The sequence below is a fragment of the Sitophilus oryzae genome, unplaced genomic scaffold, assembly GCF_002938485.1.
Source record: "Sitophilus oryzae breed Bouriz unplaced genomic scaffold, Soryzae_2.0 scaffold_1960_pilon_pilon, whole genome shotgun sequence".
Lineage (NCBI taxonomy): Eukaryota > Metazoa > Arthropoda > Insecta > Coleoptera > Curculionidae > Sitophilus > Sitophilus oryzae.
The window spans coordinates 1-16,438 of NW_022146680.1; the positions used below are offsets into that span (position 1 = coordinate 1).

Consider the following 16,438-nt stretch of genomic DNA (forward strand, 5'->3'; position numbering starts at 1 on the left):
GCTAAGCCACGGAGCTGACAAGCAAGTCATTTCACTGCCAACTGATAAACTAGACCAAAACAAACGATACTACGTTACTTTTACTGTCAAAGGACAGGACAAAGGGTCTAGTGATGATACTGCCAATGGAAATGGACATATACACTCAAAAAGCGTTTGAAAAATGCAATTAGATATATTGACGGTTTTTTTAAAGAATTATTAGTGTTCAAATACGATTTTTGATATTAGATATAACAAAATACATACCCATCGGTGCGTTATCTGGCAGATATAATTTTAGTGGTAATATTTCTTTATACAGTACATATTATTTTTTTTACCTTTTGTCACTCTACCTGTAATTTCATACAATTTGCTATTTCTCATAAAAAAAATGGCTGAGCATGATATAGGATACAAGATTTTTTTGAAATTTGCTGCCTGAAATATGTACTGATAGACTATTTAAAGTAGGATATAGATATGCAACCAGTAAAATACCCTGTTTTAATCCATTTTTATGTTCTGAAGATTCCTGATTTGAAATCTTTAAGTTTGGTATTGATGAATACAATTTAAAAAATTATTTGTAAAAAAATATAGGGTCCAATCCAGTGTGCATATCATATAAAAAATAAACGTCATCAAAAGAATTGACTATCATATCCATATACATTGAGAATATCAGATACTTACGTAATATAAAAACAGGATACTTTGTTATAAATACGTCTACTACCTTTTATGTGTTATGTTTTTAGGTGTGGACTAAACAATTTATTATCATTAGATATATAAATATTTTTATTTAAATAATAAAAAAATTGTTGAATATTTTCAAAGTTTAATAAATGTTTTAGAATTCCGAAATTAGTTTTTATTAATTTTTGTAGTTTATTTTACTGTCTAATCTATACTAATATATAAAATCATTAAGTGACTGACATACTGATTAATCACGATCCCGCTCAAACCACTCAACGTAATGATCAACTTATTTTGGCATACAGGTTGATTCTAGGGTGTAGAGGTTCGATAAGAAGGGATTTTTCGAAATTCCAATTTCAAGAGGGTAAAACCACCCCTCAAATATTACAATATTATATATTTAAAAAACGGCCAAGTTTCAGAAAAAACGCTTAAACACGTATATTTTATTTTGTTTTTTACATATTTTAAGATTTTTTAAAAATGTATACAGGGTGTTTCGAAAAATCTGGTCAATGATTAATCACGATCCTACTTAAAGCGCTTGACGTAAATAGCTGATTTTTGGAAAACAGATTAACTTTAGGGTGTAGAGGTTCGATAAGAAGGGATTTTTCGAAACTCGAATTCTAAGGGGGTGAAACTATCCCTTAAATATTAAAATATTTTTTATTTAAAAACAGGTGAGTTTTTCGGAAAAACTCTTAAACACGTATATTTTATTTTGTTGTTTTACATATTTTAAAAATTTTTATAAATTTATACAGGGTGTTTCATAAAATATGACCATTGAGTAATCACGATTCTGCTTAAACTGCTTGACGTTTAAAGCTGATTTTTGGCAAACGGATTGACTGTGGGGTGTAGAGGTTTGATAAGGAGGGGTTTCTCGAATCTCAAATTCCAAGAGGGTGAAAACGCCCCTCAAATATTACAATATTTGTTATTTAAAAAACGGTTAGTCTTTCGGGAAAACTCTTGGACAAGCATAATTTATTTGGGTTTTTTGCATATTTTGAAATTTTTAAAAAATCATACAGGGTGTTCCAAAAAGTTGGGTAATTTCTTAATCACGATTCTGCTTAAACTGCTTGACGTAAAAAGCTTATTTTTGGCAAACGGATTTTTCGAAAGTCATGTGAGAAAATTTTATCCAGTTTGTATGTTAATGGAAATTCTTGCTTTGCTTTATCATCACCATTACAAATGATTAATTCGACGCGAACGAAGTCGCTGGTACACGCTAGTAAATTATAAAATAGGAATTAAAATATTCTTTGAAATGACAAATCGATTATAACTTCTGTTGTATTTTATTAAAAATTGTAATGAAGAATTGCCAAAAATTAATATTTAATTTTAATTAATTAAAAAACTCCAAGAAAAAGGTAGATAGAGAAGGAGGTTTTTGCGCCATCCGCACGGTGGAGAATGAAACTTTTTTCTTTTTCTCATTTAAATATTAATTTTTAACAATGTTTATATGCCATATTTTAATAAATGACTGATGAGGGTTGGTTCGACGGAAAATCACCAATTGACATTTCAAAAGGCACTGTGACGTAGCATATTATTTATATTTATAGCATCTTCTAAACAAAATAAAGCAATAAACAGCGTCTCTGTAATTGATTAAGCGAATCACTAGATATATTTTTCTCATTCAGGGTGTTTCCTAAGTAGTCTAAAAACTTTTAGGGTATGATTCCTCGTATACGCGTTTAAGAAAAAAAGTTTATGCGCACATGGAGTCTAAAGTACATGATTAAGTAGTATTTTAGTTAGTTTCTGATTTACAGTGTGTAAAATTTTAAAGTAAAAAACTAATTTCTCGGAATATGTTAAAAACTTCTTTAGATGTTCTTCCTCAATTTTGGTATGTGCTGTCTAGGTATAAAAACAGTTTTTTATTTAATTTTCTGTTGTTTTTCCATTTGAATCAGTGGTGTCCGTACGTGAACTTCCTGGATTATTTGATTAAAATAAATGATACGCCACTGCTTTTTTTCGAGAAAATATTTTTTCTTGATTGTCCATCCATGAAGATTAATCCCTTGAATTCTTATTGTATATTGAATGGTTTTCGAGAAAAATAAATAAATCAACTACATTACATATCTTAAATTCGCTAAAATATGATAGATAAGATATCAATTTTGTAAAAAAATATTAATATAATAAAAAAAAATGTTTTTTCAAAAAGCATCAACGGCTTACCATTTATTTTAAGCAAGAAATTCTATTTTCTAGAATTTTTTAAAAACCTGTAGATGAGAAAGAAAGTACTTTAGAATCCATGAAGAGATGCGAGACCTTGTCGTTGGTGGGGAAGCTCCTGGCCAGGTGGTAGGGGGAATGCCCTGTGGCACTTTGGCTGGGTCTAAGGAGTATCTCAATGTCTTGACACTGGCTGTAGTGTCGTGGCCAGGGAATTGCACCAAGACGTATAACGATGCCGGATGGGACTACCCTTCAGTACATCCCTCTACTGTCTATCAATCAAGGGCAGGGAGTGTGGGGGTCTTGGTTTAACCGCCCGGACCAAGATGCACAACCTCATCAAAAACCTAAATCGGCGGGACCAGGTCAAAGGGAGGCGTGGCTAGATAGAAGACTATCCATCACTGGTCTCAACATTGGGACACCAAGGGGCAACCTATTGTATCCTCGTTCCCTTTACTTCTACATATGCGGGGCTCTGTAGAAGTGGACCAACTAATATTTGAGGTGTATCACTAGCTTTGCCAGAACTCCAATGAAAAGACATGGAGTTGGCGAGTCATCAAATCGAGGGAGGTCATGGTCAGGTTCTCACAACAAGAATTGACCTCAAATCAAAGGAGACAGTAGAGGAAGAGATATATCCTCTATTATAAGTGCGGGACAACACCGGTATTAGGTCTAAGAAGAGATCAAGTTAAAGAGTTGGAGAAAATGGAGATTGATTTTCTCGCCTCCACCTCAAGGGTCAAACCACAACCAAGTCGGAGACACACTTCTCTGAAAGGTGAAAGGCACGGAGGATCAAACCCAACCGTGGAAGGGTGTATAGTGTATACCCTCGTAGGAGGTAGATGTCCACTGCACGGAAGATGAACAGCTGTTGTCAGAGGAGGATGGAACATACTTTGGGAAATACCCTGTCCTCCCTACAACAAGATCCTCATGTATGATGAGTTATAGATTGAGTGATGAGTTATAGATTGAGTTATAACTCAAGAAAAGGAGACATAATAGATATTTACGGTCGCGGTGATTAAACCCCTTTCCACTCATTTTACATTCTAGAATCCATGTTCATATAAACTTTTTGTCTCAAAAACATATGAGAAATCACATCTAATTTTTTTAGACTAGGTACTTATGAAATACCCTGTATATGACATATAACACGCCTGGTATATCTCATGGGTCCGCCCCCTTATATTGATATAAAAAATATCTAATTTCCCCATGATGTCTTGAATTAATTGACCCCCACAGCAGACCAACAAGACATCAATAATTCACCTAGTTACCATGGCGACTCATAATAAACACAACACCAGAAGTGTGACCACCGTATAGCATTCAGTGCAAAAATAATGGTCTAATGGAGAGATGGCTCAATGGTAATAAACTGTGGCTGTTTGGTAATCAAGTGCAACTGCTTTCTAAAAGGTGAGTGTTTTTTTAATTTTCTTAAACAAGGGCAAACAAAACATTATTTCATTAATTTTTTTTATTTTTTCTAAGTTAAGTCAAAATTCAAAGGAAAATTTTTTAGAAATTAAAAAAAATGTATAAATAATTCTTATAAATAAATACTTTTAGTCGGGGTTGGCATGATTTTAAATCAAGTGATGTTTATTTTAATCATGATTTAAATAAAAAAATCAAATTTTTTAAAACTTTAAAATAAATCGTAAAATAACTGTAAAAGTTGTAAAAATGTATCTTAGAAAACTATAACAAATATTTCTATAACAGATATACCCTATACCTATTCATCAAAAAAATTGTACGGATGCTATTATAGCAAAAATGGTACTATAGTATGGTATATGGTATGGTAGTATGGTATAGCAAAAAGATGTTACAAAATTTAAAAACTTTTAATAAATAGAAAAGTACTTGTAAATGTTATAAAACTATAAAAAATATTTGTATAACATACATATACCTAATTCATATCTATTCACCAATTAAAATGTTGGTCCGATTTTTGAAGTAATTTCGTGTGACTCCATTATAATAGACCTTTAAACGGCAGACATTTATTTTGGAAATTTATGTATGTGACAAAAATCCGCTGATCGAATACAATTATTCATTTGCAAACTCTGTTCAGTGCAGAACTATAATAGAAGAACTTTCTGATGTTAGACTTTAGACTATTCGTTGTCAGAAAATATGCTATTTTTATATAATTCTTTGAAACAGCTGTATGATGATCAAGATAACTTCTCCCTTCTTCAATTTATCATCTAGTTCTACCAACCCAAATTTCTACCGACATTTCGACCTGCAGTAAGTACTTTACACTTCGACATTAGATAAGTATTTAATTCTCGACTTAAGACTATTTCCGAACAATAGTGTATTGTTTATTAGGAGTAAAAGTTTTACTTGTTTTGACGAGGCTACGTTTGACGGACTAGCGTAAAGCAACAGAAAGTGTTTAAAAACCGCGTCGTGATAGCCTTTGAAATGATAATGGTAGTTTTTGTGGGGTAGATTTATTAAAACTTAACAATTTTTTGTGCCTTGAAAACTTCATAATATTTTTTAAATTATTTTATAATTTTCAATAAGTTTTGTATCAATTTTAATAAATTATATATACAGGGTGAGTCTTTTCAGGACTAATAGATCTTGAAAGAAACATATTTCCCTTTACCGTTTTTTCAAATAAAAAAAAAAAAAAAAATGGAAAGAAAAAAAATTGAAAAAAAAAAAAAGTTTTTTGCCTAAATTTTGAGTGAATGGATTTTTTTTGTGTTCGCGTTCCTCTTAATTTAATATAGTAACTAGTGTTCTATTATCAATATATTATGTTTAAACCTAAACGAAAATTAATAAAAGAGAAGAACAGAAAAGACGACAAAAAGTAGGGTAAGATAGAAAAAAAAATCAAATACAATTCTGCATATGATGAAAATTTTTAGTTGATAGTTTAAAACTTATTTCAGTATCCGTAATAATATAACTTCACAAAAATGTAATTTGGTTTTTAAAGATAAATGCATTTTTTACATGAATTTAATTCCAAAAGCGAGGGACTCGGTATTATGTCACATGAAATATATTTCATTGTCATGCGATCATCATATAATCAATAAAAGCTGAAAGCAATTACTCAGTTCAGCAGTCATTATACTACTCTAGGAAAAAATACATCAATCAAAAATTAAAAAAAATCTAAAATAATGAAATGTAAATGTTTAATTAAATACATGAAAAGATGGGATATAGTCTAATAAAATTCATTGAAATCAAGCTACAATGGATTTATTAATTCTATAGTGTATAATAACACATTTTTTTAGCTAGCATTAATGTGTGAAGTAAAAAATCAATGTGCCTATTCCTTTTGGTTCAAAAAAAAGTCTGAACAAAGAAGAATTACCTGCTTCTATTTTTAAAATATGAATTTTTACTAAGAAAGTCTTTGAAAAAAAATATCATGGTATAATTCCTGAATATAATGTAGTTGTTTGAAAGATTTTGACAATTTAAAGTCCTGTGTTACAAGATAAAACTTCATTATTAAAAAATATACAGGGTGACTTTCAAATAAGTGCAAATCTTTTCTGGGGTGGTAGGTCTCAAAAGTGATTCACCCATATAACTTTTTATTCTTTCAGATAAAAAAAAAAAATATGGTTTATTTGAAATTGCATGCGGCTCATAAAGACAATTTAACTCAAAATATTTTTTTTTTTTTTTTTCAAATTATTATTCGTAAAAAAAATGCTTTTTTCCAAATATACTAATGATCTTTGTTCCGTTTTAGAAAAAAACTGAGATATTATTAAAAATCCGATTTGAGCATCTTTTTACTGGCAAGAACAAGACACGAAAACATTAGAATCAAATTTATTTTTCCATGTCTTTGGATTAAAATTAGTGTTTCAAACACAGTCATGGCACTTGACATAGATTGAAATTTAAAATACAATTTTGTTTTAAGCGAAAAAATGTCAAAAGCTGACTTATGATATGTCGTGATCAGAGTGTCATTTTTAATGAATAAAGTAAAATATACCGAAGGTGCCATTTAAAATCAATAGTTGTAGCTTCATTTCCGGTAGTACTGGAAGTGACCAAAACAATTGAATACGTCAATGAATCCTAATCATTGGCGTAACTACAAGGGTTCCCGGGGGAGCCGGACCCCCCCAGGTACTGCTGGGCACCCCCAGAGAAATCTTGAATTTTATGACCCTTGACTACATATTCATTTTTATTTGCTTGTGACTTAATAAAAATGACGTTTTCTAGATTTGTTTAGTTATTATTATTTTGTTGTGTTCAAAAAATGTGTTACCTTGGCTTTTGAAAATTTGTAGGTATTTAAGTAATCTACGGAACACGGTTTGATAACCAAGTCTATAAAATTTATTGAGAGAGAAATTCATGTAAACGTTTTATTCAAAAATGTTTTATAAAATTATTTTTCATTTTAAAAAACAAAGCCCTAAGCCCCTGGGCTCAAACCCAGGCCTCCACCAGGCCCACCCCAGGTTGGGTTGCTAGTTACGTTAATGATCCTATGGCGTCATATACTACCATACCAAATATCGTTTTATCTGAAAAATGTAAAAAGTTATATCTAGAAAATAATTTTAAATATGTAGTGATATTATATGCTAGTAGAAGTAAAAATAAAAGTAAAATTATATTGTTAAATTACATTTTCGTGATTTATATTTCCTCACGCTATTCGAAAAATACAATTTTCTTTTGCTTAACGACACGATATTAAAGGTCAATAATTGAAAATTCAATATCACAATGGTTCGGACCTTGACTCGAGGAAGCTGTTTTAATATTTTATTTTCAACCGCACTCTATTTACCGTAGAACTAATATTTTCGATCGATTTCTTTTAAATAACCAATATATAGTTACTTTTAGGTTTTATAAAATATAAATTGACTCAATCCATATTAACTTTCACTTGCTGAGACTTTGATTGATGTTGTTTTAATTACAATGGCAAAAACATTACAGTTTTTTAATAGATTCTTCCACTTGTATGTAGTTTATTTAAACTTAAAATTTGTACATTTTATTAAATGATTTCAGAACAAGAACATCTTCAAAAGTTATGGAAAGGTATGAGAAAATCAGCAAAATAGGTGAAGGAAGTTACGGAGTGGTATACAAATGCAAGAACAGAGATACTGGTGAAATAGTGGCCATCAAGAAATTCACTGAAAGCGAAGAAGATCCCGTGATTAGGAAAATAGCCTTAAGAGAAATAAGATTATTGAAGGTATGTCGATTAATTTGCTAGACATTAATAGATATAATAATATAAGAGGATATAATTATGTATTAAGATTTATTTTTCATATCAATATAGGTCCGATTCGTTTTCAGTAACTACGGGGGTTAAAGTAGCTACAAGTGCTTTTAGTGATTAGAATGAAAATTTAGGGGGTAAAAAAAAACAATATTAAAATACAGGGTCCGGCAATAGTGCGTCGGGCATCTGTTGCCCTAGAATATGAAAGCTGGTAATTTGTTTAAGTGTGTAAACCTAAAGTATGTACGAGGATGTATTTCAAAAAAATATTTATAACTAATAACTTCGATGGGGTGGCTCAAAAAAAGTGTCAGTGTATCGGGATAATTTTTTTAATGGAACACCCTGTATATTAATGCATTTTTGGCTTTCCTTTCAGATCACTTGATATAATCCTAAGATATGAGTAATATCTGATTAGTTTGAAATATTAATAAATAAATAAAATATATATTTTTAACCTTTCTTTAAAAAAATATTAAAAATACAAGAAGTCCTGAAATCAAAATTATATTAAATATTTACTTTAGGTTGCCTATACTTAATTTTGCTATAAATATAGTAATCGTAAATCATACAGGATGTTCAAAATTCTACGCCAAACTTTCTAAAATATAAAATAATTTTTCTTTTTGTTTTTTTTTAAATAGTATTATTTTTTATTAGAGTTAAAAAATGAACAATTTTTTGGTTTTAAAGTATTCCAAATTTTTAATGGTTTTGCAGTAAACCGGTTTTTCCAACGGTAAATACGAAAGAAAATCATTGGGTGGCTTTAATAAAAATTTACTATAGAAAATGCCATATAAAATAGAAAACCGCAAATATTCATGCGAAACTGACAAAATTTTTGAAATACTCTAAATACAATTAATGTTCATATTTTAATTCTTCATCTATCGAAAAATAATATACAGGGTGTCCTGCAAAGGAAGAAAAATATTTTATATTTTAGAAAGTTTGACGTAGATATTTTGAACATCCTGTGTGATTTACGATTACCATTTTATAGCAAAGTAACCACAGACCATATAAAGTAAATACCTAATTAAGTTTTGATTTTAGGACAGTTCCTGTATTTTTAGTAATTTTTTTTAAGAAAGGTTGAAAAATATATATTTTTTAGTACTACTCATATCTTAGAATTATGTAAAGTGATGACTTTTTTGAGCCACTGTATAGAAGTTAAAATATTTTCTTGAAATACATCCTCCTACATACTCAAGGCCGGCGGAAGGGCCGGGCGATCCGGGCGGCCGCCCGGGGCGCCTGAAATGAGGGGCGCCACGACAGCAACTAAAATATTTAAAGACAGTAATCTAAACAAATAGTAACGAATATCCAGTTCATTAATTAATCGGTACTGTCAATTTCCACATTAACACATTAGCTATTACCACACCACATAGGGAAGAATATCTTACTAAACATTATAAACACTATACTACACACACCGGAAAAGTCTAGGGATATTACAATTGTATCCAGCCATCGTCAGTAATTTTTGTAATTTGCATTTCTGATATAATAAAATTAAAATAAACAAATAGTTTAGAGGACCTATTGGAACTAAAAATGCGAATTTTACCGAATTTTCAAATTTACCTTGATTTTTATTGAACTCAAAAAAATACACACATTTTTTTTTATTCTAAACTGTGAATTAAAAACAAAGAGATAAAACCATTTTTACTTAATAAAGGGTATGGCCTCCTCTACTGTTCATTACAGCCCTACATCGTCTCTCCATGCTCCTGATCAGGTTGTCGATCTTGAGGTACAGCCTGCCACGCTGCATTCACGGCCCGAACCAGATCCCTATGAGTTTCACGAGGCATACCCATTCTCAAAATTCCTCTTTGGACCGCGTCCCATAAGTGTTCGATGAGGTTGAGGTCAAGAGATTGTGCCGGCCAGGGTAAGATGTTTAATTGATGAGCATTGATAAACTCACTTACCACTCTGGCTGTATGAGGCCGTGCATTGTGATGCATGAGAATGAAGTTTCTCCCAAAACCATTGACATATGGTAACACGACAGGCTCAAGAATTAAATCATGATATGTGATTCCTGTTAGAAACCTTTCAAGAAAAACGAGGGCCTAACTTTTTCGGCCTAACTGGACTCCTCCCCAGACCATAACTGTTCCACCTTGATAAGGAAGCACTTCCTGAATATGATCCAACCGAATATGATTTCCCGGTTCTCTCCATACCCTAAGCCTTCTCGAATCCGGATGAATTCCAAAGCGCGACTCATCCGTGAAGAGAACATTGTACATTCGACCACTGAACATGATCTTGAGCCAACAAATATCGTACCTCTCGATTTCCTCTCGTTAAGGGTTGAGCTCTCCAGGGGCGTCTGCTTCTTAAGTTGACCTCTCTTAATCTATTGCGAACAGTGTCAGGACTAACGGTTATATTATGTGTTTCCTGGTGCTCTGGTGTTGTAAGAGTCGGTCGGCGTCGAGCATTTAAATGTAAAATTTAATCTTGCTGAGGGGTAGTAATGCGATGTCGCCCTGTGTACCTTTCAGCAACATCACCACTTTCACGGTAGCGTGCAAAAATAATACCCTTAAATAAATAATAATACCCGTGCAAATAATACCCGTGCAAAATGGTACCCTTAATCGCGATATTACACTTTGCGTTGTATTTAATGCTCTAGCTACGTCGATTTGGCGCATTCCAGCTTCGAGCATACCCATGGCCCTTAGCATTTCGTCTCTGTTAAGATGTCTAAGCTCCATAATGTCGTTTAATACTAAACAGAGTTATTTGAATGAATTCTGGCCAGTTATTATAAAAACATAGCCAGTACAGGTTAAATTCGAACAATTGATGCTAGGTGCTTTTTATACATTTGACAAAAAATGCACAAACATTTCTGCAAATATCCCAAATTTAGAAATAACTAGTGTGACTACTTCGTAGTAGTCACACGAAGTAGTCAAGTAGAAAGAATCGGCCTACAAATATGTGGTTGTTTATTCAAAACATTTATTTTTAACTTTAATATAATGATATCCCTAGATTTTTCCGGTGTGTGTATATCCTAGATGTATCCTATTATAGTTTACTGAAATTATGCTCAAAAAAATCCTTAGCACGAAAGCTTTGGGATAGTTTTGATTTCTTCTATTCTATATGTTTTTGAGTGCTCTATCCGAAACTGGGATTTGCGAATTCATTTTCGTGGAAGAATATTAAACAAAATTAAATAAAAAATTATAACTCGGATTTGTTCGTGGCATTTTTATAACTCAAAAGCTAACAACTTTTTGTAAATAATCCTTCTTTCTATAATTCTCGTTTTTATAAATTTCTAAACAAACTGTTTTGGGTCAAGAGCCAGCAAAATTAAGTTTTAGACTGACCGCTCAAAATTTTAGTTTTTCGAAACCGGTTTTAATTATTTATCGTGTTACGTGTGCGTAGTGAGTCTGTTGTCTTTCAAGTGAATTCCCGACTCCGTTAAAACGAACGAAAGAAATTTATCTCGAATATATTGAAGAGTACCTTAAAATCCTCCAGCCCTTAGCTTATGCCATCGAAATATTGCATAGTGATCAAAACATATCAGTACTTAAATAGGCATGTATTTGATGACATCTAAACTGTAATGGATACATTAAAGTACTATAAAATCGGTTAAATTTGATAAAAAACATATTTTTGTGTTTGTAGTAATTCTGAAAATTAACCGTTTTATTTTATGTGGTTTTAGTCGCATCTGCACCTATAATATGCATGTATATGTATGTATGTACCTAAAATATAAATTAACTAGCGTGTACCAGCGACTTCGTTCGCGTCGAATTAATCATTTGTAAAGGTGATAATAAAGCAAAGCAGGAATTTCCATTAACATACAAACTGGATAAAATTTTCTCACATTTATGTCAGCATGAGAAAAAACAATATGGCGATATTATTATATAACTTGGTAAAATTTGAGGGGTAGTTTCATCTCATTGGAATTTGACTTTCGAAAAATCCGTTTGCCAAAAGTAAGCTTTTTACGTCAAGCAGTTTAAGCAGAATCGTTAAGAAGTTACCCAACTTTTTTGGAACACACTGTATGATTTTTAAAAATTTCAAAATATGTAAAAAAAACCAAATAAATTATGCTTGCCCGAGCGTTTTCCCAGAAAGACTAACCGTTTTTTTAAATAACAAATATTGTAATATCTGAGGGGCGTTTTCACCCTCTCTTGGAATTTGATATTCGAGAAACCCTCCTTATCGAACTTCTACACCCCACAGTCAATCCGTTTGCCAAAAATCAGCTTTAAACGTCAAGCAGTTTAAGCAGAATCGTGATTACTCAATGGTTATATTTTATGAAACACCCTGTATAAATTTATAAAAAATCTTACAATATGTAAAACAAAAAAATAAAATATACGTGTTTAAGAGTTTCTCCGAAAAACTCACCGGTTTTTAAATAAAAAATATTTTAATATTTGAGGGATAGTTTCACCCCCTTAGAATTCGAGTTTCGCACCCTAAAGTCAATCTGTTTTCCAAAAATCAGCTTTTTACGTCAAGCGATGACTAGATTTTTCGAAACACCTTGTATGCATTTTTAAAAAATCTTAAAATTTGTAAAAAACAAAATAAAATATACGTGTTAAAGCGTTTTTTCGGAAACTTGACCGTTTTTTAAAAAAAAATATTGTAATATTTGAGGGGTGGTTTCACCCTCTTGGAACTGGAATTTCGAAAAATCCCTTCTTATCGAACCTCTACACCCAAGAATCAACCCTGTACGACAAAATTGAGCTTCTTATGTTGAGTGGTTTGTGGTTTGAGCGGGATCGTGATTAATCAGTATGTCAGTCATTTAAGGATTTTATATACAGGGTGCTACAAATTCGAGGTACGAGCATTGGTATCTCAGTAACTGTAATAGATACGAACATGGTTAAATTGGGGCAAAGTTGCCGCTTTGGGATGTTCACCAAGATGCCATCAAAAAAGTTTTAAAAATTTCAAGGATTGCTGAGTTTTTTGGAAAAAATTGATTTTTTTAAAATCAATTTTATTTTTTCCTGTCGTTACTTTTTAGAAAATCAAAAAAATAATTGCACATTCTCATAGCCACCTTATTAGGGCTATCTGATAGTGTTTTTAGATTTTTAAATTAGCTGATAATTTCTGAGATACAGAGGCCAACTTAATGTTTTTAAATACGGACCTGCATTTTTTATTTCAGATTTTGAAAGAACTCGATCTCATAAATACAATGATATGCCACACTTAATATTTTGTTTGTTTTGACATTTGAACACAATTTATTTAAACTAATTTCAAGTCCGGCTCTGTTTTTTTTAAATATTTAATCTTTTCATCGTTACAATATTGATTAGCATTCAAACTTAACAATGACGTGGTTTTCCATATTCAATGTTTTATTGAATACGGAAAGTCAAATGCAATAAATTAATATAAAAAATTAATATAAATATAATATAAACAATCAAATTATTTTCCCGGAAGATGGACTGGAAATGGTAGAGCAGTATAATGTCCAGCGAAGTTCCTGGGCCTATCGCCAAGGGGCTACATTACTGGACGTCATTTGTAAAAGTGAAATCAATTCATCTCGACATTTACAATAAAGAGTACAAAATGCATTCGGAAGTATAAGAAGAAAGTGCAAAGAGCTATAAATAAAATTGAACGAAAAATAAATTTGTGCAATAGGGAGGGTGGTAACCCTTTCGAACATGTAGAACATTAGAAACTAGTTTGTAGAAGTTGATTTATTTATAATAACTACGATTAATATTATGCGTATTATTAGATCGCGCACTGAGATTTCAAATTCACAATAAAAAAAGTTAAAAATAATATCTTTAAATTTCTGACCTGGATACTATTTATTTGAATCTTCCAATTGACTCGATTTTTCTTATTCAATGTTAATTAGCACTGATCAATATTGTTGCGATGAATATAATCAGATTAAATAATTTAAGAAACCAGAGTCCGACTTGAAATTATTTTAAATATAATTAAATAGTTTTGTTGCTGTTAAGGTACCCAAAACAAAAAAAAATATATAAAGTGTGGCATATCATTGTATTCAGGAGACCGAGTTCTTTCAAAATCTGAAATAAAAAATGCAGGTCCGTATTTAAAAAAATTAAGTTGGCCTCTGTATCCCACAAATTATATCAGCTAATTTGAAAATCTCAAAATACTATACGATAGCCCTAACAAAGTGGCTATGAGAATGTGCAATTAGTTTTTTGATTTTCTAAAAAGTAAGGACAGGAAAAAATAAAAAATAAATATAATAAAATAATTTTTTTTCAAAAAACTCAGTAATCCTTGAAATTTTTAAAACTTTTTTGATGTCATCTTGGTGAACATCCCAATACGCAACTTTGCCTCAATTTAACCATGTTCGTATCTATTACGGTTACCCAGATACCAATGCTCGTACCTCGAATTTGTAGCACCCTGTATATTAGTATAGATAATATAATACTAAGAAAATCGCTAATTGGCAATACAAGAAAATTAATATTAACATTTAAAAAAAGGTACTTAAATTGAACTCTGGTTATCTTGACTTGAGGGTAATTATATTGATATAAGTCATTTTACTGCGTTAACTTGCAGATCATCATGATTTAAGTCAAAAGTATAGGCTTAAGTCATAAAAATGACTTAAATAATGTTATATTGGTTTAAGTCTTTACAAAAATGACTTGACTTGAAATAAAATGATTCAAAGACTTAGGACTTTCTTTTTAAAACTGACTTGTTGCAGCTCTGTGCGCCACAAAATTGTGTAGGTCGTTTAATGCCGATTAAAAGTTGTCTTTCAATATGTTGCCGATTTCGGTCTCTTTCATGAGATAAACGCAATTTTATTAACCACTGTTAATAAAACTAAATTAAAAATAACATTAGAAATTTGTTTATTATTATTTTATTAAAATTTTTATCACTGATGTTTAGTGCTACCTACAGGGACTAATAATCAATGAAATAAATATACCTCAAATTTACTTCCAGACCCAAACAAGGGTAGTTATGAAAACGACTCTTCTTTATTGTAATGTCATTTTGTTATTCCTCCCCATAATCTATTTCATTTCTACAGAACTTGAAGCATACAAACCTAGTCAACTTGCTTGAAGTATTCCGAAGAAAAAGACGATTGCATCTAGTGTTGGAATTTTGCGAAAAAACGGTTTTAAACGAACTAGAAAAATATCCCCGAGGCATTCCGGATCTTATGGTGAAACAAATAATCTGGCAAACTATACAAGGGGTATCATATTGTCATCAACACGGATGTATTCATAGGGATATCAAGCCAGAAAATATTCTGCTGACTTCGACGGGTGTCGTAAAACTATGTGATTTTGGATTCGCCAGGATGTTAAGTAAGAATATTTATATGTACTGATTTTTTTTTGGTTGTAGTAACATTAGTATCACTATAAATTAAATCTAAAAATATTATAGTATTAAGGAAATACATGTACGCCTAAACTACAATTGAGATACATACAACTGTGTCATTAAAAAGATTAAGATTTAACCAACCAACCAAACCAAACCAAACTAAATGAGAAGCAAACAACTTATCTTGCTTTATTTTCAGAATTATAATGAACTATAGTGTCACCTGAAGTAGTAAAGTGACAGTTATATTATACAGGGTGTACCAAATATTCCGTCGACATAGAACTACTACGTATTTCTGGAATCAAAATAAGTTAATTGGACACAAAGGTGCTTCGTTTGTTCGTTAGAGGGCATCAAACTTTAAAAAAATAAACACATTTTTTCAGATATTTTAAGAAACGTTATTCCGATTTGACTGAAATGTTGGGAAACATTTGACTTTCACAAAAATCAAGAAAAGGTACGGGAAGAGTGAAAACTACCCTTACCTCTACATAAATTTTAGTATAAATATTTTCCAACTCAATCGACGACCGATTTTTTTTTCGTAAAATAGTCCTTCTAGTATTTACTACATTTTTGTCTCTTTGTTTTTTACAAGAGACAAAAAATGTAGTAAATACTAGAGGCATAGTAGAAGGAAAAGAGTAGTTGCACTCTCCCAAATATTTTCTGCCAGTTTTTACAATCTGTCGAATATCGGAAGATTGCAGAGTTTTTCAGTTGAGTTCCGTCCGTCGACCTGCGAGGTTCGAGCGTTGCGTCCCAGCACAGAGACAGATTGACAAAAAATGAGTG

The 16,438-nt window shown here is 31.3% G+C and overlaps 1 protein-coding gene across 1 annotated transcript; it reads left to right on the forward strand.

Annotated features, from left to right (window-relative positions):
- Window positions 1-4,264: 4,264 nt before the first annotated feature.
- On the forward strand, window positions 4,265-15,615 carry LOC115883583 (cyclin-dependent kinase-like 1; the record flags this gene model as incomplete). The annotated part of the gene is made up of 4 exons (XM_030901940.1): window positions 4,265-4,350; window positions 5,113-5,199; window positions 7,981-8,170; window positions 15,330-15,615. Coding segments are annotated over exons 1-4 (631 nt in total), but the record flags the coding sequence as incomplete, so codon positions are not given.
- Window positions 15,616-16,438: the final 823 nt, after the last annotated feature.